A 23,468-nucleotide genomic window follows, 5' to 3' on the forward strand; every position below is an offset into this window, starting at 1 on the left:
CTGAGATGTTAATGACACAGCTTTGGAGTCCTGATTACGGCAGGAAACAATAGTTTTCCATTCGGGCGCTTCGAATTCGTCTGGGGACGCGTTCGTCCCAACTACTGCGTACTCCATGACTGCCACCGTGGCGTTCGCGCCGCGCCAGGCCTGGCGTTCGGGTAAGCTAGGGCGCCGGAGCGACGCTGGCCTTAGACAGTCGGAGCTCGGTCGCCCGAGCTCCGATTTGCTTAAATTAGGTCTTGAAAGGTGCGTTATAGACTCACGCTTCTTGTCAGTGTCTCGGAGTCGAAGTATCCTGGGTTTTTTTCCTTGCAAAAGGTGCTCGAACTCGGAGCCCGTACGAAGCAGATGCGTCTCCGTTGGCCCTCTAGTGGGAAGTCCCACCACATTGAGAGGCGCGCTGTCGGCCCGTGGTCCGGTCAGCGCGCCTCTCATTGTGCTGACGCATGAACACGTGTTGCGCGGGCCGCGGGCGAACGGACCGTCGTGTGAATCAACCTTTACGGGCAGCGTTTCGAGCGCAGATCATTTTGGCGCCGCTCATGGAACTGCGCCCGCTGCTACACATCTGCCCCTTCGGCGATTTATGTTGTTCTGTCAGCCCGCGGTCCGGTCGGCGCGCCTCTCATTGGGCTGACGCATGAACGCGTGATGCGCGGGCCGCGGGCGAACGGACCGTCGTGTGAATCGACCTTTACGGGCAGCGTTTCGAGCGCAGATCATTTTGGCGCCGCTCATGGAACTGCACCCGCTGCTACACATCTGCCCCTTCGGCGATTTATGTTGTTATCAGAGTAACCAAGAGCATGCGCTCATTTCACCCCCTGCAGCTCTTTGGCCGTTTGTGATTGGTCGTCAGGAGCTATGAAGTACGTACGCACCCCTCACCGGGTAGCACTAGTAGCGCGGTACGCGCGCAACTGCGGTCTGCGGCCATACTCGTGTGCTCTCTGTTCGCAGTTTCAACATTGAATCGCTGGCTGTCGCCAGCGTTTGAGGTTGCCTCGATGTCAGCGCTTCCGCTTTCATGATGAAGACAGGAGTATATGATAAACCAGATTAGTATAGTCTAATACTAATATAGTTTGTGCCGCCCTTTCTCCTTCACGGCGTGACAATGGGTCGGTCTTTGCAGGCCGCAAGGTGCGTGCTGTATCGTCTCTGTGTTATTCCCAGGGGATTTAAAGAATGGCTGCACTGGAAAGAGGCAGCGGTTATTTTGTTGTGCGCATGGCTGCAACGTTTCGGCTTCTTGCAGTCAGCGCATGGTCTAAAAATGAAAATCTGATCGAATTTAACGCCAACACGCTAATTATTAGTGAAAGAGAAAGGGACTTATGCATGCGTGTTCGTTAGGGGTAGCGCGCACGATGTAGTTTCAAGAGAAGTGAAGGCAGTCAGTGAGAAGCAGAGAAGAAATACAGCTCTTAGCAGGCATCCAGTCAATGCAGTCAGTCCAGGCCAAGAGCTGGCTGGCCAGTTGACAAAAGCTCTGTCCTCTTATTGCGCACGTCACCTAGTAGCAACAGTGAGAGCACTACAGTGGACGTGTCGTTGGGCGGGTCCCTCCTGATAATACTATAGTGCTGAAGGACAAAGGCAATGGCTCAGAAACAAAACAACGTGTTTTATTTGAGAGAAGTAACTTGCCGCCCCATAAGGTAGCAAAAAAAAATATTTATTTATTTAAGTTCCCGAAGGCCCCGGCTGGACATTACATAGGGGGGGGAGAGCAGATAACAAAATTGCACAAGGGCTCACTTCATACATAATAGAACTATAGGAAAACCATAATTGAAGAACTAAGTGTGAATTATCCAACAGGGTCGGTGTTTTACGTCGTGGGCATGGTGCAGTGTGCAGTTAACAAAACACTATGTACACGTACAAGGCGAAGCACAGGCAGAAGGCGGCAAGTTCAAACAGACCGCAATGGTGCGCCTGATTCAAAAAATGCTAGTAACGATGAACGGAAAGATGATAGTCCATTAATAGCCACAATGCTACGAAGTAAGCCATTCCACTCCCTTATAGCCAAACCTAATGGGGAAATCTGATACTTCTTTGTGCGGGCAAAAATAGTTTGAATTTTACGCGGATGGTCAAAAAACCATGCGCATAAAACACAGAAATGATTGAAGATGATCATTTAAAGGGTCGCTAAATCGGAACACTGAGTTAAAGCTAAGCACCACTCAAGACCGTGCACCCGGGAATATCGTGGAACTGACTGTCGCTCAATATTTAAGTTACACGTAAATGCAGCCTGTCACTTTAAAATTATGGATGGATGCTGTCCACTATACACGTGTTGATAACCTGAAAGGTTGGCCGCGCTGTTTATTGCCAGTGCTGCTTGAGATCGAGCGGCTGTGCTACTGCACTCGCATTTGTGAGCGCTGTACCCTTTCACGCGATGTTACATCGCTTGTGAGCGCTATGTAGTATGACTTCATGGTGATCAAAAGAGTATGAGCTTCGGAGCTGTGGTGCTTAACTCTGTCGCATATTGCAATGCTGCCCCGCCAGTGGTGTACACGAAGAACTTTACACAGCTTCGATTGCTTTGTTACTGTTGTTTATGTTGTTGGACTCTATTCCTGATGTTTGCTGATGAGATTGAATAGGTCAGACCGGACTGTACCAGCCATTCCAGGCTCTACATGAGGCATTGCACCTAAAACGCCACCCTAAATGACTCGAAGCGAGTGCACCCACCCTTTAAATGGAAGCATTAAAGAAAGGAATGGTTGGCTCTGGTCAGTTGGGCACCGTTTCAGCGATATTCTTTTGTGGTGCAATCTCAATCGCTTGCCCAGAGAAAAGCACTCATTCATTCCGCGCTTGTAACCAGCCAGCACTTCAAATATGCGCAGGACAAACCAATGGAAGCGAATTCTTTCGTCACACGGTCCATTTCCGTGCCCCGCTCTCATGTTGATCGTGGTATTTAGTAGCGACAATTCGTTACTCTGCTGTAAATAATTTAAATATTTAGCTTTTACATTTTAATTGTAGCATAGCAATGTACTAACTACAAAATGTAATCTGTCAACATTCCTTCAAGGGATTAATACAGTGGCGGACGCAAAAGCGAGCCTTAAATCATGTTAGTTCTGCAACAAATACGTAGTTATCATCCGAGAAAATCTGCAGTTAATTTTGCTTGCGAATAATTAAGAGGATCTGTTGTTCCTCGCTTTATTATAGCTATATTTTCACAACACCGCAACCGTGTAAATTAATCACAAGACCTATGCTACAGTCTCAACACGCGAGAAATTACGCTTTAGGTGTAAATGGGGTAAAACCGTTCGCATAATAAACAAATGAGAAAGATTTCTCATTGGGCGAACGCCTGTCGGCAGAGGCGGCATACTGTGATCAACTCCTCGTCTAGCAAGGCTTCATGACTCTCGCCTGAGGCAAACGAGATCGTCCCTGTGAGATGTAACATCACCTACAGCTCCTCTCTCATGCAGTGTGATTCCATTGCGCGTGTTTCTGCAGAAAAATTAGCGGTGCGGGACGCCTACGGGCAGCAAATGACAAGTGCGTATGTCGGCCAAACTTGCAGTGGCAGTTGAAGTCGCGGGGAGCGGTCCGTCTACGGTTCCAGCGGAGGCCGCTATGAGGCTTTCAGTACAGGCTTTCAGCGCTGCGTACGGCGTGTATCCTCCCACTGCCCAACCTACCTCATGCTCACTCCTTTTCCTTACACAGCTGTTCGTCTTAACAGAAAAAAGACCTCTTTTCGATGCCTTCGGGTACACCCAGGCAACGTAACCCCACTGGGACAGCGTTTAGTGTTTGTGCCAATAGAAATGCTGCTAAGAACAGTGTCTACACGGGAATTGTCTTTCAAGTAATTTAGCTTATGTCTGTACGGGGAGCGTTGCTCAGGTGATCTCGATTTATAACTGTCACTTTAATAATGCTTCACATAATGTGTGGAAGATCCCGAGATGTGAAATAAAATTTCGTCTCATCTATCATATTCTATACATTTTCCACTTTCTGCCAGCCTTTTAATTCACTTCACGTCCATATCTTACTGTCAGCACACCCCGCTCTGCCAGTATTGTGGTGCACGGCGCTCCTACTGGGTTATGTTCAAATTCCTCCGAATGCCATAAGGCCGTGTTAACACAAGGAACACGCACGGTCACCTGGCATTGCTCTCAGGCGGTTGCAAGTGGACAACGGGAGACACTAAAGCAGTCGTTTCTACTCGCTGTACGTCTTTTATGGCGCCGTCGCCTATCAGATAACGCCATTCTCAGCTGCCTACCAAGTTACACGCGAGGGTCACGTGCAGTCCTTAAGAAAAGCCCTTTTACAGTCAACACCAGGCTCGGACACCCACAAGAAAGGTACGACTCTTTTTTGAACAGCGTGTTTTGAGCACAGGAATTTTAAATTCTGGAAGCGGGCTATCGAATGCAACATCCGTCTTATGCGCTTTCTTTTTGTTATCTTGGGAAGAAATTCGGCGGTAAAAGCTCGTGAATACCGAGCCACATTGCTATACTATGTTATGTTACAGTAAATGTGCAAATGCGCTAAGTGCTACTTGGAGTAAATCTCATGGCTTCAGGAAAACCTTCTTGCGTCGCAGCACATGTTTATGTTCCCTTTCAAGAAAATATTGCTTTCAAAAGGGCAACTTTTCCATCTCCAGTTCAAAATGCCCTCCATCCTTCTCCGTGCATGGATGGTGCATTCGGAATGAAGCGATGATTTTTCTGCATGACAGGACAATGAGTCTGTGCTGTTTGAGTAAAATAAATATTCTGAATCAATAACTTGGCTTCGCTGTTAATTTTACCTTGCTGTGCTGAGATCACTAAGGGTACGTTCCCGAGCATTTCTGCTCGGCGCTTTGTGTTTACTCTAGGCATCAATTTAGCTTGTGCTTACGACAGGAATGCGAGTTCACGTCTATGTGCAAGCACCCGAGACTAACGGACGCCTCGATGGGCCCTCTTAATATTTGATGAAAAAAATGTTGATCATAGGAGCTCTTATCTAATGCATCGTACAATAGGCGCGTGCCTGTATGATGCTGCCCTATTCCAGCCCACATGGATATCGGTGAGTTTGGCTGCACAGAGAGGACAAAAAATTGGGGTCCTTGATAACACAAAACAAAATGAAAGGGTTAAATGGAGCCCCAGCACTACTTTGTTTTGTTATATCGATGAGTTTGACATCCATATGTGCTACGACTCTGTCGCACGCTAACTGCTTGCAGCCTTCATCTTCCTTGGCTCCCTTTTCTCCTTGACCTTTATATCACCTAACCCCCTTAGGGCAGTGCAGGGTATAAGACCGGTTTCTTGTCCCAATTTGCCTACTCGACTGTCCTCCTCTTCCTCCTCATCGCCACCGCTTTTAGGTAGCCATGATTTTCGTGGATTACGAAAAACGCTGAAGCTATTTTGTCAGTGTGGCTGGATGTAACTTCCTTACCTGCCTCGGAAACTGTAAGAATGTGTTAGAACAACTAGGCCCGTAAAAATGAAGGCTACTACTCAAAGTGTCTAAAAACAATGGCTGCATGCAACTATAAAACCCTATTTTCCTCACCCCACAGATAAATGAGACGAGAAATGTCAGTGGTATTTTATAAAAATTGCTTACGTACAAGAAGTAAAACAAATGCGGCTCTTTGCGCTGGGTACCCTCACTACTTTCTTACTCTTTTTTAGCTTCTCAGCTAATCGTGCTTAGAACCGTGATAATTTTCAAATTACAAGAGTTGCAGAGACGCAAGGTTTCTTTTTTGCAGTGAATGACTTCCGTTGGATAAAAATTTGCTGGCGTACCTCAAGAGTACAGTCAGCTGCGAAGTTTTTGTCTGCTGCGTTCTGAAACACAGTTATTTATTTTCAAATCAATAATGAGGTAGTTGTAATTGCTGACTTCGCGCGCTGTCATAAACGTGACGTAACCGAAAATGATATGCGGCTTGAACGGCGGGTAGGTACGTCGACTAGGTGTGTGTTCTCCTGATGCACCACGCAAGTAACATTGCTTTGTAATTAGCCTCCGATATACACTGTAACATTATTCGAAACAACGCTCATATATACAGTCTTGGTTACGGTTCAGTCGCTATAAAAAGGGAACGCGCTGTCCGTGATGTCACCTGTCACAAGAAGCATCTGCTACTTTAACGGTAGCAATATACATCGACTGTGTGAACTTTCTCCAGACACACGACGTAAATTTCATTTTTTGTAACTAATGCTACCATGCACTGTAACAATCTTCTTATATACACTTTATTATATATACAACCTTGATTACTGCTGAGGCGCTAAAAAAAGTACGGATGTGGCTTAAAAGAACCTTTTTAAAACTACCTACTTTCTAACGGTTCCCTCTAATATAAGATAGGATATTAAATGCGAATTGTTCAGAGTTTTTAGACAACTCTATGAAGTTATCAACAAAACTGACGCTGAATGTAATCTATTCGTGCGCATGCGTTGTAAAAATTTCGAGCTCCAAACTTTTATGGCGCCTCAACATCCCAAAAAAGATATATTAGCGTTTTTATAGTGCAAGTACTTAAAACATGCTTAAGAAAGTACCCAATGTCTAAACAATGTTCATTACTAAAGATGTTGCTAGAAAGTTTCTAAAAAAAGGCACGAACACTACTATGTGGAGATCATCATTTCTGTACAAAAATCAAGTCGAGAATGATATTAAAAGAATTTGGTTAGAAAAATGCTTTACTTCTCTTTCATCAGTCAAATTCACAATATTCATATTGTAAAACTTGACTGTTGCGCTTAAAGGGTAGCCAATTTCTGCGGTGAAAATGTCTGTTTTACTAGAAGAACTGCTGATCATACTACTTTGGAGATTATTCTCATTTATACGCTTAGATATTACTACACCAAAAAATAGCATTATACAATCGTCTTATGTATAGGCGCGGCCATAAGTAAACGCAGCACGCTATCGCGTTCGAAGTGCAATCACGCTTTCTCAATTGGTAATGAAGAAGCGTTGTTTGTCTACAAGAAAGCCCACCAACCTCCTCTACCAGCATGCACGTACCACTGCTGGAAATTTCAATTAGGTCACGCGTGAAAAATATTCGAAGACAGTTGCGTGCTCGGTTTACTTTTGTCCGCGCCTGTACTTACTCAACAGTGGGCTTTTAGCCTCGCTGAACATGTGGCCCGGGCCTACAAGGGCCCACAAGTGGCTCTGCAATTGCGGCTAGAAATGCGTGTGCTAAAGAGATTTTTCCAGAAAGAGTGGTAATATAAACACCAATTTTCCTGCACCCACAGCTCAGCTGCTGAGTGCGGCATTGTGCTGGTGTTAATGCTGCTACGGAGAGTCAGCATCAACAGACCGCCGCGGCGAGCCCTTTACAGAAGAAGAAGGAACAGAAAACACTTTTGCTGTGAGATTTTAGCACACAGCTCCTTCGGAGTTGCTCACACACCAAGGCGCCGCTTTAAAACGTACTTAATGTTTAAATATGCTAAAAAATTTGGCTGGGCAAAGCGGAGGCTTGATGCTCGGACCGAGACTATGCTGGCAATGCTAGTCCTAATAAATTGCGCAGTTTCAGGCTCGGGTGAAGCTAGAAGTGAGCCTCACACCATATTTGAGCGCAGAGGCTCAACAACAGTACAACATACCGTATACGAGGTCTGTTAGAAAAGTTTCCGACCTTTGGCCGTAGAAAAAAAAACTTGCGAAACTGGAGCGTTGCAAACCTAGTCACCTTCAAAGTAGTCTACTTGGGACTCCACACACTTCTCGCAGCGGTGCTGCCATTGTGGGAAGTATTCCGAAAAGGACCCTTTCGGAATGGAGTCTAGCTGAGCTGTCGTTGCAGCCGTAATGTTCTTCCTTGTCTGAAATCGCGCTCCTTTCAATGGCCTGTTGATTATGGGAACCAGCCAGAAATCGCAGGGGCCATGTCAGTTGAGTAAGGAGTCTGTTGAACAACAGGCGTCTGGTGTTTCGCCAAAAAGTCTGAATCAAGTGCGAGAAATGTGCAGGAGCATTGTCGTGATGGAAGCGCCACTTTCCTGTTGACCTCAACTCCGGTTTTTTGCGCCGCACAGAATCACGTAGGCAACTCAGGTCATCTCTGTAGTACTCTTTGGTCATTGTTGACCCTGTGGAGTGCGTACTCGTGGTGTGCCACACAGAGGGAGTCAAAGAAAGCAGTCAGCATCACTTTCACATTGCTGCGCACTTCGTGGGCCTTCTCTGGTCTTGGTGACGTGGAATGCTTCCACTGTGACGACTGGGATCTGATTTCCGGGTCGTACCCGTACACCCAAGACTCGTCACCAGTGATTATGATGTTGATGAAGACGGGGTCACTGTTTGTGGAACCCAGTATGTCCTGTGAGACTTCAACATGAAGCTGTTTTTGCTCCACCATGAGCAGCTTCGGCGCGAATTTTGCCGCAACTCTCTCAACGACCAAATCTTCGGTTATAATGGAATGTGCGGAAAAATTGCTCATGTCCACCTCTTCCTCAATTTCTCGGATAGTCACGCAACGGTCCCGCATCACCACAGCGTTCAGTTCGGCAATGACCTGGTCATTTCAGCATGTTGATGGCCGATTGGAGCGTGGCTCGCTCTCCACCGATGTGCGGCCATCTTTAAATCAATTGTACCACTGCTTAATCTGTGTGCTGCTCATAGCATCGTCACCGAAAGCCGACTGAATATTCCGAATGGTTTCCACTCGGCTTTCGCCCAGTTTATGGCAAAATTTGATGCAGTAGCGCTGCTCCTGTCACTCCGTCATTTTCCTTGCAATAAAAAACCGACGAGAGCACTGCGCACTGCCTCACTCAAATGCTGCGTTCGAGCGACTGACGCTATCGGGAGGCGGTAAAAAATTCGTCCATGCGCCCGAAGGTTCAAGGTCGCCTGATGCAAGCGCGTTTGTTTCATATCCATCAGGGGTTCGCAAAAAAAAAAAATAATGTCGGATACTTTTCTAACAGACCTCGTATACTTGCGTATGGATAGACTTCATTTTTATAAAACCTGCAAACACATAAGTGAACCAATATGCGCGTCTCGGCATATGACAGACTCAAAACTAGCTACAAAGTGGGAAAAGGAAGGGGAACTACGTAAAGGTGAAACCAGCGAAAAAGACGCCAGACAATAACAAGGAGGCACACACACCAGCGGTGTTGCGTGTGCGTCTGTTTCGCTGGTTCCGCTTTTGTGCATTATGAAGGAACTCGCCCAGAAATTTACTCAAGGGAACTACGCAAACGGCGCTCCTGCGGATACTGTTGCGTTTGTGGATACTCTTGCGTGTCAGTCTTCAAAATTCCTGCTTCTAGTACTTCGCGCACGCTTCACAAATAGTTTTTTTTTTTTTAAAGATAGACAGAGAAGTTAATTTAAAAAAATAGTTCGAGGCTTGACAGGAGTAAGGAAGGCAGGGCGGGGCTTGGTGCGACTCACCATGGAAGCCTCAAAAGCGAAGCTATACAGTGAGCTAAGTGTCTCCGCCTAAGATTGCCGCCGAATCCAGCTCTCATAAGGAGTCACTGTGGCAGGGCGATACTTGATCCGTATTGTCTAAAGCCACTCTCGTACCCTCACGCAACTTGCCGCAAGACTGGCCGGCCCACATTGGAAATGATTATCAATAGTTAAAGAGCGCCGCTCAAGAGCCCGATATGAAGAAAAAAATGAAGCCATAATAGTTTATCACACGTCGACCGAGCCCTTTAGATGCATCAACTTGAAAACGAAGCTTTTCTTAGCCGGCCACCCGAATAGCGAGGTGGTGCTTTCTCAGCAGCATGTCGTATAGGCAGCATCATACGTGCACAGGAGTAAAATTATTGAGATACAAGAGCCTGTATTTTCATGAGCCCTAACAGTGCGCCAAATACTGGGTAGTGCAGCGAGTTCGCCTCTACAGCGAATGAAGCCTTAATTCTACGCTGGCGGCTACGAGCTTCTGCTGAGTGACCAAAGGAACATTCTAACCTCTCTTGTTTTGCGGCTCTCCATGATACAGAGGTTGACCTACGCTGCGTATCGACCAACATGCAAGTAAATACGGTAATAACAGCAATAATAGGTATGGGTTCACATATAAATGCGCAACATTCTTCAATTCACGGACGTTTACGGACGGAAATCTCTTCGAATCCGTGCAGAGTTTTAACAAACTTGCTAAGCTTCTAGAGGGGACCATTCGTACGGTGTAAGTGTGTTGCGAGTAACAGACCACGGTAATAATGCGAAAGTACCTGCATAAACGAACGCATGATTTGAGCATGGAAGCCTTCGTGGTTGAAAGCAGTGAGCGGCTAGAAGACAGGCTCCGGGCAGCCGTTACGAATCAAAACTGTTCTTGCGTCCACGTGGTTCCCTGTCAGAACCACCGGGAGACAAGGTCCGGTATATGGGGCTATAAAGGTTGCGCTCGTAATGATGGCACTTTTGAGATAAGGCTGTTTGGGCCGGTTGTAGGTCGCGCAGTCATTTATATTTCGTGCAGAAGTCGTTGCTAGGCTTCACTGACGTCTAACTATGTCGCCGTTTTCATACAGCGCTCAAACTGCTGTACATGTGTTCTATGTTTCTAGATATAAATTTATTGAGGGTTTTATTGCTTGCGAGCAATAAACTATCAATATTACGAGTCCTCAAGACTTCCGCCTTTAATATACAGATTTTTCGAATGTATGACATCAGGGAATTGGTTAAAACCCCAGCTTTATTTTGCGCCCTTAGAAATAGTACGAATGTAAAGCAATATCTGCACATTAGCGAAGACAACTTCCTTTACTTTGGGTGCCGCCTGCCTTGCGCTAGTACGCTGGCACTCTAAGGTAGCGGGAAACCTAAAAAATTACGCAGTGTTAATAACAAAAGACTTAGAGGCACTCTTAAATTAAATTATGAAACAAGCGATGTCTCCATGGTCTTATTTTCACGCATCTACATGGCAGAAGCAAATACTTCCACTGCTTAATTGGAATATCAGCATGGCTGAAATTTCTTATACTGCTGAGCACAAAAATCTTGGCGGAGAAATGAAAGCAAGAACACTTGAGCAAAACATTTATTTAGTAGTCTGGCTGCTGTAAAGAGATATTGAGACTTATGCTGTCTCCTTCAGGTTAGAATAAAACATATATTGAAACACAAAACGACGCAACCAGTGATTTCTCGCATGCTAAGGACTGATCTAGACCGCATTTTCTAGCTGCAGAAGTTCTTTCATTTCAGAAATTTTTTCCCTACCGTCTTCTCCGACAGCAAGCCGACTGTACTGAGTTATCACGTTGTTACTCCTGGCAGGAGGCGCTTATAGAGGCAGCCTGTGATAAGGACAACTAACGAGCTCAGATAAATTTCTCACGGCACCCTCATTAACAGGTATCTGTTACGGTATACACATGAAGAAATACTTCAGGGCATCTCTCGTCACCGAGATTTCCGGTGAGAATTACAATGGCAACAAAATTATTCCCCGCACACACATGAAACCGTAACCTTTGTTCACAATATCGCATGCCAGTGTCATTCAATAATTTTATCAGAACTTTACCACATCTCAGACGATAACTGCGGAGCTCAGTAGGCCTCTGATATGTTTTGGCTGTTTACAGAACGTTTATTATTAGAGTCATCCTATAGACTCGTTGTCTCTATTTTATCTCATTGTATTCTTTACAGTATGTCCCATTGTAAAAGTCCAGTGCCTTCTCTTTAAATATTTCCTCGGGTCCTCGCAAATAGCCCTCAGGGGCATTCCTGTCAGGGGTGGGGGGATATAGATTAGAAATGTAAGGAAGCATCTGAACTGCATCGAAGTTTCAAAAAATTGAAAATGCTAGCAATATGTTGCAGTTTTCGAAATCTCTTCTACTTTCACTCCTTCCTTAATTTCTTCTTTTACATGCGGACTAGTTGTCCTCCAGCTCTAAGTCTACTGACGCGCCTTTCTTTAAAACCATTATAAGAACATCAGGCATTTATCACACCAGCGGCATACACTACGATGTCCGATTCCAAAAGCTGCGCGGTTGGAAGCTGTAAATAAAAGGGAAAGTGCCGGTGTCATTCCCCAGAATAGCGAGGGTTGTGAAGGTTTGATTTCCTTCACATTAGGCAAATTTGTCTACCGTAGGCGTACTTGAGTACGCTTACAGAGGATTTCCGGATGCCTGATTCATTCGCTCAGTAGCAGGTAGGTAATGTGCAGCAGACGCGCGATAAGATGGGTGTGCACCTGCTACTATACCGGAGATTGCGCGTGCGCAGTTCGCATCCTGTATAGAATGGTTCAACTCGGAACGCAGCCACAAACACCCTTAAAAATAGGCTTTCGAGCTAAGGGTTCATATTTCCCGAACACATATAAAAAAATTCCGAAACTGGCCATGTCAAAAAAGTTGTGCGTCTCAGGGAAGACGCCAAAAGGTTACCTCTTAATTTCTCGGCTTTGGTTTGACGCACAGCGTTTTCCTTTTGTCGTATAGAACGAGGTCATCGTATCGGTCATGTGTGCCACATTTCCTGCTCTGCGCTCGACCTCACGCTACTTTTCTATTCTTTATGAGCGCATTGCGCTGAAATAAAGACAAGCAGCGGAAGCACGTATCCACCATCTGGTGTGCAGTGTAGCGCTACGACACAGGAATGTAAGAATAGCAACTTCGTGACAGTACTATACGTTTTCTCCGGTTGTAAGAATCTGAAAAATGAAGCAGAAAAATGCATAACGTTGGCTTAGTTGAGACACCTTGGGCAAATACTGTAACGATTATAAAAGCTTCTATACATCAGACCAAGCGTGGGTAAAAAGGAACATGGGAGACATAAACCGAAGATGGGACATGCGTACCGCGTACCTAACTTTTTTCAGGACAAGAATTTTCTACGAGGTGAAAACTCCCACTTAGGTAGCGTTCGCGCGAGTCTCAGATCAAGCTTCTGCGACGTGCTATGTAGGCAGAAAAACAAAGAACTGATCTTAGTTCTACAAGGCGAAAATCATAAATGTGCCTGACGCAGAATACCTTGAAGACACTGCAAACGGAAACCCAGGAATTAAATAGAAGGCTGCAACCGAGAGTTCCACACATCCTTCTGGCCTGTGCCTTTTCACTACCAGGTGACGCTCAAGCATTCGCGTTGCACACTCGTAACCGCCCTTTGTTTTCTTTTCTTTTCTTGTCGCTAAGTGAGCGATTAAACTCTGCTTGGATCCTGTTGGGAGGAAGCAATCATTTGAGGTAGGAGCCGTGGCGCGCACCCTGTATACCGCGCATGCAGCTGTTTCCAAAGCACAAATAATCCTAGGTAGTGGAGGTAATCCGGCAATCCAGGAAACATATGGGTGCATGTGTGTGTGTGTGCGGGGGGGGGGGGGGGTGTCACGAGCGACGTGGGCATAAATACAAACGACCGCTGCAACTGGATGGCGATGCCGATGCCGAAGCAGGCAGAGCGGATTATCTATGGGAATTCGCAGTAAGGGGCGGTGGTTGTTCGAAGGTCCCTTCCGGAGATAACCGCAGCGGACGGCTACCAAAGTAGCAGCAAACTGAAGTCATACTGTCAACAGGAAGCGTTTAATTATGGCGGGAGCGTGCAGTGGTGAGCAGCCTTGTCTAGAGCGCTCGGGCGGTGCACTTCCTTGCAAACAAATCCAGATTTTGTGGCAGCCTCTAGGGTCCAGCTGCAACGCTTGTACGGAAGTAGCGCCAGATAGCCTCGTAAACAAAGCAGGCACGAAAACTTTGCCCTGTAATGAGGGGCTGCTCTCTAATTTCGGTTTTTGTTACCAAGTGCGCACTGCTCAAGCGCTCTAGACAAGGCTGCTCACCACTGTGCTATGAGTGAGTCACTCAATGCCACGAGCTCCGCCGCCATTAACGGCTCCCGGAACAGCCGCGTGAATAAGTAGGGCCATGAATCTGTGGAAAGGACCTGTGATGTGCCGCCGCTACATCAGTCCCGATGGGAATGGTGCAAACACGCCGAGGAGCGCCGGAAGGCTGCTGTGAATGCGACTTAGTCCACAGCAGGCCAGCGATGCGAGTAACAGCCGCCGCGGGCTGGTGTCGGCACGTGAAAAGCTGTGCGCTGCGCTTCACGGTGCAAAAGATGACCGCCGTTCAGCAAGGAAGCCGGGCGGGCGGTGGGAGGCCATCATTGCAGTTCTGCTAGGCTGCGGCGCCGTGATGTCTGCGGAGAGAGATGCCTGTGGTGACAGCCGCATGATGCAGAAATCGGACGGCAGCAGCGGACCCGCTATCATCAGAGCATGCTAGTAGCCGCCGTTTCCAGCGGCGCGTTGAGGCGGCATGCGCACGAGTGTGTACGGGATGGCTTCCGTGCTGCAGGATTCAGCACACGGGCCGAGAATCTCCACAGCAGAAACAGATGCATGCGGGGGCGAGCGGGGGTCTGATGGAGGTTATTATCCAGGACTGGGTCAAAGCCGGCATCCGACGCTCCTCGGGGCACGCATGGACTAGGAAAGGGCCAGAAAAGGCAAACTGCCGCCGTCCGCCCACGGCAGGGCAATGACGACTCGCGTGCCAGATATGCCGTGTGCTGACAGGTGCTGGCCCAACCTCTCCCTTCGGCTGTTCGAACTAAACTGTTGCTTGATCTTTCAAAAGGACAAGTGCAAGTGTGAACCTGTCTTGCCTTACGGCTTGTGGCGTGGGCGGTGGCTTTCTGCTTGTTGATGAAAATAGTTGGTACTGCCAACTACCTTTCTGGAAATAGAAATATGCTGCTGACTTTTTAGCCTGAAAATACTCCTTCATGAGGTCACACGGGCTGAGCGGTTTGTGCGATGCCTGACCTTGAGGATGACCTTTCGGACGATAAATAAAATATTAGTGAATAAATATTAATGCGAAAGGGATTTCAGCTCACAGCGTCGCGAGAAGCTCAGCTTCGCAGGGCAATGCACGAGAGCATTAGGCTATCGCCGGAGCCAATCACGCTGTATGTTAAACTGCAACACTATGGTGGCGGTATTGACAGAAAACGTGCGCTGCATGCATTGGTGTGGACAACATTGTGGCAGAGACACGGCACTGGAACATAGGCCCCCGGCGTACATTGCGTAAATTGGCATTGATGGCGTAAAAGCTCAAGACACTCCCTGGGTCAGAGTGTAGTTGAGTCTAATTGGAGTAGACTCCCCTCACCACTATTGTATCGCGGGTACTCCCTGGGTCAATGGACATCTCCATCCCGCTTCCAGGTACGTTGCCTGCGGTGTCCATCAGCAAAGAACTGTGCTTTCACATAACATTTCGTCCTTAGCCATGCTAAACCGCCAGGAATTTTTTGTTTTAATTTGCATATTCCTTCCTGAAAAAAAGTTTCTACATCCTTAATGGGACATATCTCCAAGATTTTGTTTCTATGGCCTGCCTCTACGGTCTGGAAAAGTCTGATAAATATTTTACTGGGACTCAGACATTCCGTTCTTTTTTGCTTTCTGTTGTAACCTTGGGAGACACGTTGCTTGCGGGTAGCAGGTGCAAGGCGACTCGCTGTGGTGTAGTTAGTATAACAATAGTTAACACTACCAGCTAAAAGATGTCCTCCGAGCGGCATTTTGAGCTGCGCTTTTGAATTGTACCTGACTGCTGTCACTGTCATCTGGGATGTTACGTTTGTGCGTGCCCTATATACGTCTAGGTAGTGCATGTGTTGATGAGTTGGTTCATGATGCACAGAGATATCCGCTGAATATTACCAAAGCCTTCACAGAGCTTCTGAGAAAGCATTTGACTCGGTCGAAGCCTCAGCAGTCAGGCAGGCTTTGCGGAACTGTATAAGTGGCATATATAAAGGAACTGGGAAACACCTGCAGTAGCTGTACAGCCAATCTAAACCTGTATAGAGCTAGTGATAAACTCCCAAAGAGGAAATGGTCACGCAGGGAGACACGAGTTTCCCATTGCTATTTACGGCGTGCTTAAAGACGTTGAGAATAAAAGTTGATTAAAATACTTTAGTAATTTTCGTTTTTCTGAGGGTACTGCTTTGCTGAATAACTCAGAGAATGAATAGCGTGGCGTGAACAAGGATCTGGGCAGGAAAATATGAATGATTTGTGTAAAAATGAATAAGAAGAAAAAAAAACAATGCTTAACAGTCCCGGAAGGGAAGACTCGTTTACGATGAGCAGTGAATCAAGAGAAGTAGTAAAAGACAACATCATCTTTAGGCACGTAGTGTTCACATATGTGCACCACTCCAACTCCAACCGAATTTGAGAGTAAGAATGGGCTGAAGTGCATTTGGCGGGTATTCAAACGGCATCAAAATCGGTTTAAAATTTCTCGCAAAAGCAAATTAATAAGCAATTTTATTTTACCACTATTTACCTATCAGGCAGAAGCTTGGGGTTCAACGTAAAGACTTGCAGTTAGTTTGAGGACAGTGCAGTGAGCTATCTAGTAAAAATGGTGGTTTTAACGGTAGTAGGCAGGAAGAGCGCATAAACGTTCAGGGAAGAAAACATGAGTTAATGGTCATCATCATCAGCCTGACTACACCCACTTTAGGCCAAAGGCCTCTCCCATGTCTCTCCAATTAACCCTGTCCTTTGTCAGATGTATCCCCACAAGCTTCTGAATCTCATCCGCCCACCTAACTTTGTGCCGTCCCCTGGTACGTTTGCTTTCTCTTGGAATCCACTTCGTTACCCTTAAGGACCAGCGGTTATCTTGCCTTCGCATTACATGCCCTGCGCAAGACCATTTCTTCCTCTTGATTTCAACTAAGATGTCATTAACCCGCGTTTGTTCCTTCACCCACTCCGCCCTCTTCTGATCTATTAACCTTACACCCATCATTTTCCTTTCCATAGCTCGCTGCGTTGTTTTTAACTTAAGCTGAACCCTCTTTGTTAGCCTCCACGTTTCTGCCCCATAGGTGAGTACCGGTACGATACAGCTGTTGTATACTTTTCTCTTCAGGTAATGGTATCCTAGCTGAAATCCCGAAGCAGAAAGTGGCATGGGCATGGCGTATAATGCGAATACATGACATTTCCTGGTGCTATTGGATAAACGAATGGATTAGACTAGTAGGCAAGCTTAACACGGGGCGATAGCAAGTCCGTGGGCGGAGGAATCACGGAGTTAATGGCAATAGTTTGGCCACACCTTGTACAGGACAGGGTTATGGGAGGCTCCATTGTGGTCGAGTGGAGCGGTTTGTGTTTTGGTGTATGTGCAATTCCCGTGTAAAGCGCGCGGAACGTGATTGTGCCGAAAATATTTAATTTATCTGCGTCCAAGGCGCATTCGATGAAATTTAATTGTGCGTTGTATTTTCGCAAAGGAATCACAAGCACGCTGTACACCCCGGAAGGCGGTGTACGGAAGGCGGTATTTTTTTCTCTCTGAGTCTGCTTTCCATCAACCTTTGACAGCGGGTGTGTCGTGTTTGTTTAAAGTAAACAGGCAACGATGTTTTATATGAGCCGTGTATTGGAACACTTGTGGTACTCCTTAAGCTCTAAATCTGTGTAAGATAAGGAGCGCCCTTGAAGATGTTACGGTTTTTAGGAGTGCATTAAGGGTTCCACTAACGGCTGAGAAACAGACACCTGTGTCTGGGTAATTTTCGCCAAGACTTTGCGTGCTGTACACAAGCATGCACTTGGAGCACTCACAGCCATCTTTGCAGCTCGGCCGACCGGCCACTTTCAATGCTTGGATCGTGGTTTCTAAAATCGACCTTTTGGCGGCTTTCAGCGCAGAACCTGTAGTATCCTGCCCACGGAACACGTAATAGAAAACATGCAGCATGCCGATATCACCACCCCATAACTAGAAGAGTATACACGGCCGCAAGCATTCAAAAGGATTAGTAATTGCGTAGCTTTGGTGAAATGTGGAGATGTTTCATTATAAACGTAAAACTAGCGCTTCAGGCGTCCACGTCTTACACGTTATTCCAACGCTTCTAATGAATCACAGCCAACCAGACCAGATTTCTGCGTTGGGAAATGGTTCAAATGTTGCTTTTTTCTTGCCGCATGCAAGGTCATCAAGGGCGTCCATTGTTGACTTAAAATAAGAAGTCTTAGAAAAATAAAAAACAGGGACTCATGCTGCAGTCTGAACAAGTGCTAGACTAAGATCTTATAATGCAAGGCAAAAGTGACGCCCGAGCAGAACACCGCCGGATCATTACCGATTGCTGACTTTAGTCCGCGTGATTCGGAAGCGTTTAAGAATATTGCATTGTAGAAATCATAGCAGCGTGAAACGGCGCTAATCGCGATCTGTATTTATATTAACAAGTGAATACATCTTTCGGAGGCTCTTTTATGTATCAGCATTCGTTTTATAAACCTCAAACGGGTACGTGAATTCAACGTTTACTTTTTCAACAGGATGGCTGGCGAGGAAGGACACACCGTTGTCAGTGCAAAGGCACCACCCAAGAAAGAGCGAGGCGTAGACGAGTGCTGGCACGTGGCTGTGATCTGTGCTCTGACCACCTTCCTCACATCCGCCACCATCCGGTCGTCTGGGTTCCTCTACATCGGAATTATGAAGGAGTTTAATGCGGACCGAGGTCAAGCAGCCTGGCCCATATGCCTCATGGGAGCTATGGCCAACATGGTCGGTGAGTTTTCAGCTCACCACAGCAGGCCTCAGTCACTATGGCATGCCATCACTTAGTGCGGGAACGCGGTGACTGCATTTTGATGGTAGCGAAATGGAAATTGTCTACAATCTCCTGCCCCTGCGGTACCAGAATGTTAGCTGTACTTCCCCTGACCCTACCGTCCTCCCGCATAAGCTCATCGTATCCTAGAGGACCGCACAGTGCACATCACAACAAAGACCATGGTAGAGAGAGGGTGCGGTAGATGGTCCTTGGCGATCACAAAATGAACAAGGGAGGGGAAAACCTCAGGTTGCTAGAGCCAACGTTTCGACAAGGGGACTTGTCTTCGTCTGGGCAAAGCGTTCATCATCAGCAGGGATTAAATAGGGCCTTCGCTCCGAGGAGGAAGGCCCCGGGGGTGGGGAAGGAAAGTGGTGTGGGAGGGGATGCGTGTCAGGAAGGGGAGGGAGGTGAATCATGATTCGTTAGGCTGCAATAGTGGAACAACTTATATCCGGGGGGTGTGTAATGAACAAAAGGCTTTGAAGGGGCTGCGACGGGGGAGGGGGGGGAGGCCCTGGGTGAACCTGCAAAACTCAGATAAAAGGATTAGTCAGCGTGGTACAGGGAAATGAGAACAAGGAAAAAAAAATAGGCTGGCACTGGAAGGAGAAAGGAAGGGGGGCATTTCCAAAGAAGGACATGGCAGGGGGGGGGGGGGGGGGGGTGAGGGGGAATGGCTCGTGTTCAGCGAAAGCCAGAAAGTGGGGGCGGAGGGGGTAACAGGAGTGTCACGGTTTCCGAGAACTGGTAGCAGGGGATTAGGAGAAAAAGAAGAAAAAAAAAGGTGCACAAAGGGAGAGGGTGACAAGGCCGGAAATGTGGTGGAAGATATGACGTGGGAAGGGTGCAAGGAACGACAATATACTTATGTGAGGTTCTAGGAAATAGTCTGACCACGTGCAAGACATTTGTTAATTTAAAATTATGCTGACCCTGGAATGTACCTGAGAGATTCCAGGTTTCCTCTGGACATGTTAATCCCTGTTGGTTGCAGTGTTTTAAATTTGTGGATTAGGAATGCTTCTCTGTATTTTCTGTCCCTAGTCGATTTGAAGGCTGACTGAAGAATGAACAATTTGAGTTCGTCGAATTTGTGATGGCGTTGATTAAAATGGATCGACACTGCCTTCTGTTCATTCCGTGTTGTGTCAGCCCGGAGCCCGTTTAATCTGGCACTCATTGTTTCTCCGGTTTCTCCGATATATTCTTTCTGGCAGTAGGAGCACTGGAGCATGTAGATAATATTGGACGATGTGCAGTCAAAACTGGTCTTTATATCGAAACTGAAATCGCTTGCCGTACTTTTAACCGTAGTGTCCCTTTGTAAATGTTTGCATGTCTTGCATCTAGGTCGAGAGCATGAAGTTACTGTCGGTGGTGGTTTCTTACCGAGCCTAGCATGCACCAGGATGTCCCTCAGGTTTGTGTTGCGTCTGTATGTTACCCTTGGTGCGTCGGGAAATATTTTCTTGAGACGATCGTTTCCACTAATCACTCGCTAAAAAACACACTAATCACCAGAAACCATCCACAGACAACCCTTAATAATGCGTTCCAACGAGCAACCACTTTGAAACGAGATGTAGTTCTTAAAAAACGAACAAAAGCTAACAGTCAACGACCTCCTGCACTTATAACGAAATACTCAAACGCGCTTCCAAACATAAACAATATCCTGCGGAAATACCACCCCATTTTAGGGGTGGTATATCCTCAGGATATTGTTTATGTTTGGAAGCGCGTTTGAGTATTTCGTTATAAGTGCAGGAGGTCGTTGACTGTTAGCTTTTGTTCGTTTTTTAAGAACTACATCTCGTTTCAAAGTGGTTGCTCGTTGGAACGCATTATTAAGGGTTGTCTGTGGATGGTTTCTGGTGATTAGTGTGTTTTTTAGCGAGTGGAGGTGTTTCAGGTAGTCATCGTCGTCGCTACATATTCTTCTTAGTCTCATTGCCTGTCCTAGCGAATATACCTTGTTTGCAGTGTCTTGGATGATGGCTAGTGAAATCTAAGTATTGTTGTCGGTCAGTAGGCTTCCTGTAAAGTGTGGTTTTGAGCTTGCTATTTTTCTAAATGGACAGTGGTGTCAAGGAAATTGACTTGCGTTTTCGAGGAGTTGAAGGTGAATTTAATGCTGGAGTGGAATGAATTGAAATGTGTGACGAATGCCTTCAGAGTCTCAGCCCCATGCTCCCATATCATGAAAGTATCGTCTATGTACCGCAGGTATATGAGTGGTTTTTTTTTAGAAATGAATTTAGAAGTTTAGATTCTAGTAGCCCCATAAAAATGTTCGCGTAGGTGGGTGCGAAGGGAGTGCCCATGCTTGTTCCAATTACTTGAAGGTAGTAAGAAGAATGAATTCAAAGTAGTTGAGTGTTAGTACCAATTCAAGTAGCGTGAGGTACACTTCAGTTTCGTGCGGGTGAGGACTTTGAGTTAAAATTTTTAAGAGTGCGTCGATACCTTCATTAATGGGAATATTTGTGTACAAAGCGGCGACGTCAAGTGTGACAAGTATGCTATCTGCTGGGATAATGGAAGCGTCATTCAGAGACTCTATTATGCGGAGAAAGTGCGGTGTATCCTCGAGAAAGGAAGGGAGGTGGGTGGGAATATCTGCAAGATAGTTGTTCAGGAAAATTGATAAGTTCTCTGTGGGCGTGTTATTGTTTGAAACGATAGGTCTGCCGGGGATATCTGCGGTAAAACAAGTCTTCTGCGGAAACCTTATGGATTTTGGGAAGTAGGTAAAAGCGTCCTGCCTGTTTGTTTAGCGGATTTAAGAAGTGGTAATCGGACTTCGTGATTAGTTCTCTTGATAGTAAGTTTGCTAGTTTGTTCAGAATCAATTTGCAGAACTCTGAAGTGGGATCTGAATCTAATTTCCTATAATGACAAGGGTTGTTAAGTTGCCTAAAAGCTTCTTTTTTGTATTTTTCGGCTGGCAGGATAACTATGCTACCTCCTTTGTCTGCAGGTTTAATGACTATATCGGTTCTAGAAGCTAAGTGGTTCAGAGTAGCCTGTTCGTTGGGGTAACGTTTCTGCGTTTTCGAGCTTGCTTTGTTTGGTCTATAATTTCTTTCGAGACAGATTTAATGTACAAGTCTAATTCGGGACTCTGCTGCGCTTCCGGCGTCCGCGTGCTTTCGGCTTTGAGAGGGATGGGATTAAGGCTGGTTACTGCAGTAGGGTGAGCACGTGTTGACCACGTGTTACAGGAAAGAGCTAGGTTAGTAATTGGGGTGTTTGCTTTTTCGGCAAAGAATTCCTTAATTCGCAATCTTCGCGCAAATTCTGTGAGGTCTCTGTCAAGTTCATACTCGTTAAAATTATTGTTAGTTGGACAAAATGTAAGGCCATGCTTCAGAGTCCGTTTGTCGCTATCACTTTGGGATTTGGAAATATCGACAATGTTGCTGTCAGTGTCCTGCGGCAGAAAATGCGTATCTTTTGTCTGTATCGAAATTGGAGGGCGGTTGTTAAACTGTCCAGATGTATTCGTATCTAGCGGAAATTTATCTCTAATTTGTTTATGCTGTTGTTTATCGTGCAGCTTGCGTTCCTTTCTGGCTACAAAATCTGCTAGTGCCTGGCTTTTCGCCCGAATTTAGTTCTATCTTACTAAGTTGATCATCGAGGGAATTTAACTGGTCTTGACAATGTTCTTTTAAAATAGCTATGAATGAAAGGGATGCGTCATTTGAAACCTTTTCCCATCGAGCGAGGAGTTCAGGCCTGAGCGCACCGAGGGAGCACCTAACATTAACTCGAAGTCCTTTGGGTATTGTCCTGTGCTGCGAGTAGGATTTGTAAGTGTGTAGGTATATCGGAGAAACCGGACAAACAATGAGTGCCAGATTAAACGGGCACCGGGCTGACACAACACGGAATGAACAGAAAGGCAGTGTCGACCAATTTTAATCAACGCCATCACAAATTCGACGAACTCAAATTGTTCATTCTTCAGTCAGGCTTCAGATCGACAAGGGACAGAAAATACAGAGAAGCATTCCTAATCCACAAATTTAAAACACTGCAACCAACAGGGATTAACATGTCCAGAGGAAACCTGGAATCTCTCAGGTACATTCCAGGGTCAGCATAATTTTAAATTAACAAATATCTTGCACGTGGTCAGACTGTTTCCTAGAACCTCACATAAGTATATTGTCGCTCCTTGCACCCTTCCCACGTCATATATTCCACCACATTTCCGGCCTTGTCACCCTCTCCCTTTGTTCACCTTTTTTTTTCTTCTTTTTCTCCTAATCCCCTGCTAGCAGTTCTCGGAAACCATGACACTCCTGTTACCCCCTCCGCCCCCACTTTCTGGCTATCGCTGAACACGAGCCATTCCCCCCCCCCCCCCCCCCCTGCCATGTCCTTCTTTGGAAATTCCCCCCTTCCTTTCTCCTTCCAGTGCCAGCCTATTTTTTTTTCCTTGTTCTCATTTCCCTGTACCACGCTGACTAATCCTTTTATCTGAGTTTTGCAGGTTCACCCAGCGCCTCCCCCCCTCCCCCGTCGCAGCCAACGTTTCTAGATAAAGACAGTTGGAAAAACTCTCTCCGGTATGCGGCCCCTTTCTGTCGCCGATTTCATCTCAAAGAGATGCGAGCGCCATCTCTTGGGTGGTGGGAGTACCGCGTTGTTTTCCATGGCCTCCGTGACCAGGTAAGCATCGGTACTTTAACACTGCGCTTGATCTCAGAGGCCACGATTTCTCTTCACCGCCGCGGCGCCCATTTACT

At 46.4% G+C, this 23,468-nt stretch overlaps 1 protein-coding gene across 2 annotated transcripts in view; it reads left to right on the forward strand.

The window, feature by feature from the left end:
* The first annotated feature begins 4,291 nt into the window (after nucleotides 1–4,291).
* LOC149362548 (monocarboxylate transporter 9-like) overlaps nucleotides 4,292–23,468 on the forward strand; it is a 35,539-nt gene continuing 16,362 nt past the window's right edge. For both annotated transcript variants that reach the window (XM_089573097.1, XM_089573098.1), the window contains exons 1-2: nucleotides 4,292–4,376; nucleotides 18,428–18,663. In XM_089573097.1, coding sequence (XP_089429223.1) covers nucleotides 18,429–18,663 — 235 coding nt within the window. In that variant the 5' untranslated portion in view covers nucleotides 4,292–4,376; nucleotide 18,428. The remainder of the gene's footprint in view (nucleotides 4,377–18,427; nucleotides 18,664–23,468) is intronic.

Source organism: Amblyomma mixtum, chromosome 2 (assembly GCF_055824585.1).
Source record: "Amblyomma mixtum isolate Tamu chromosome 2, ASM5582458v1, whole genome shotgun sequence".
NCBI lineage: Eukaryota > Metazoa > Arthropoda > Arachnida > Ixodida > Ixodidae > Amblyomma > Amblyomma mixtum.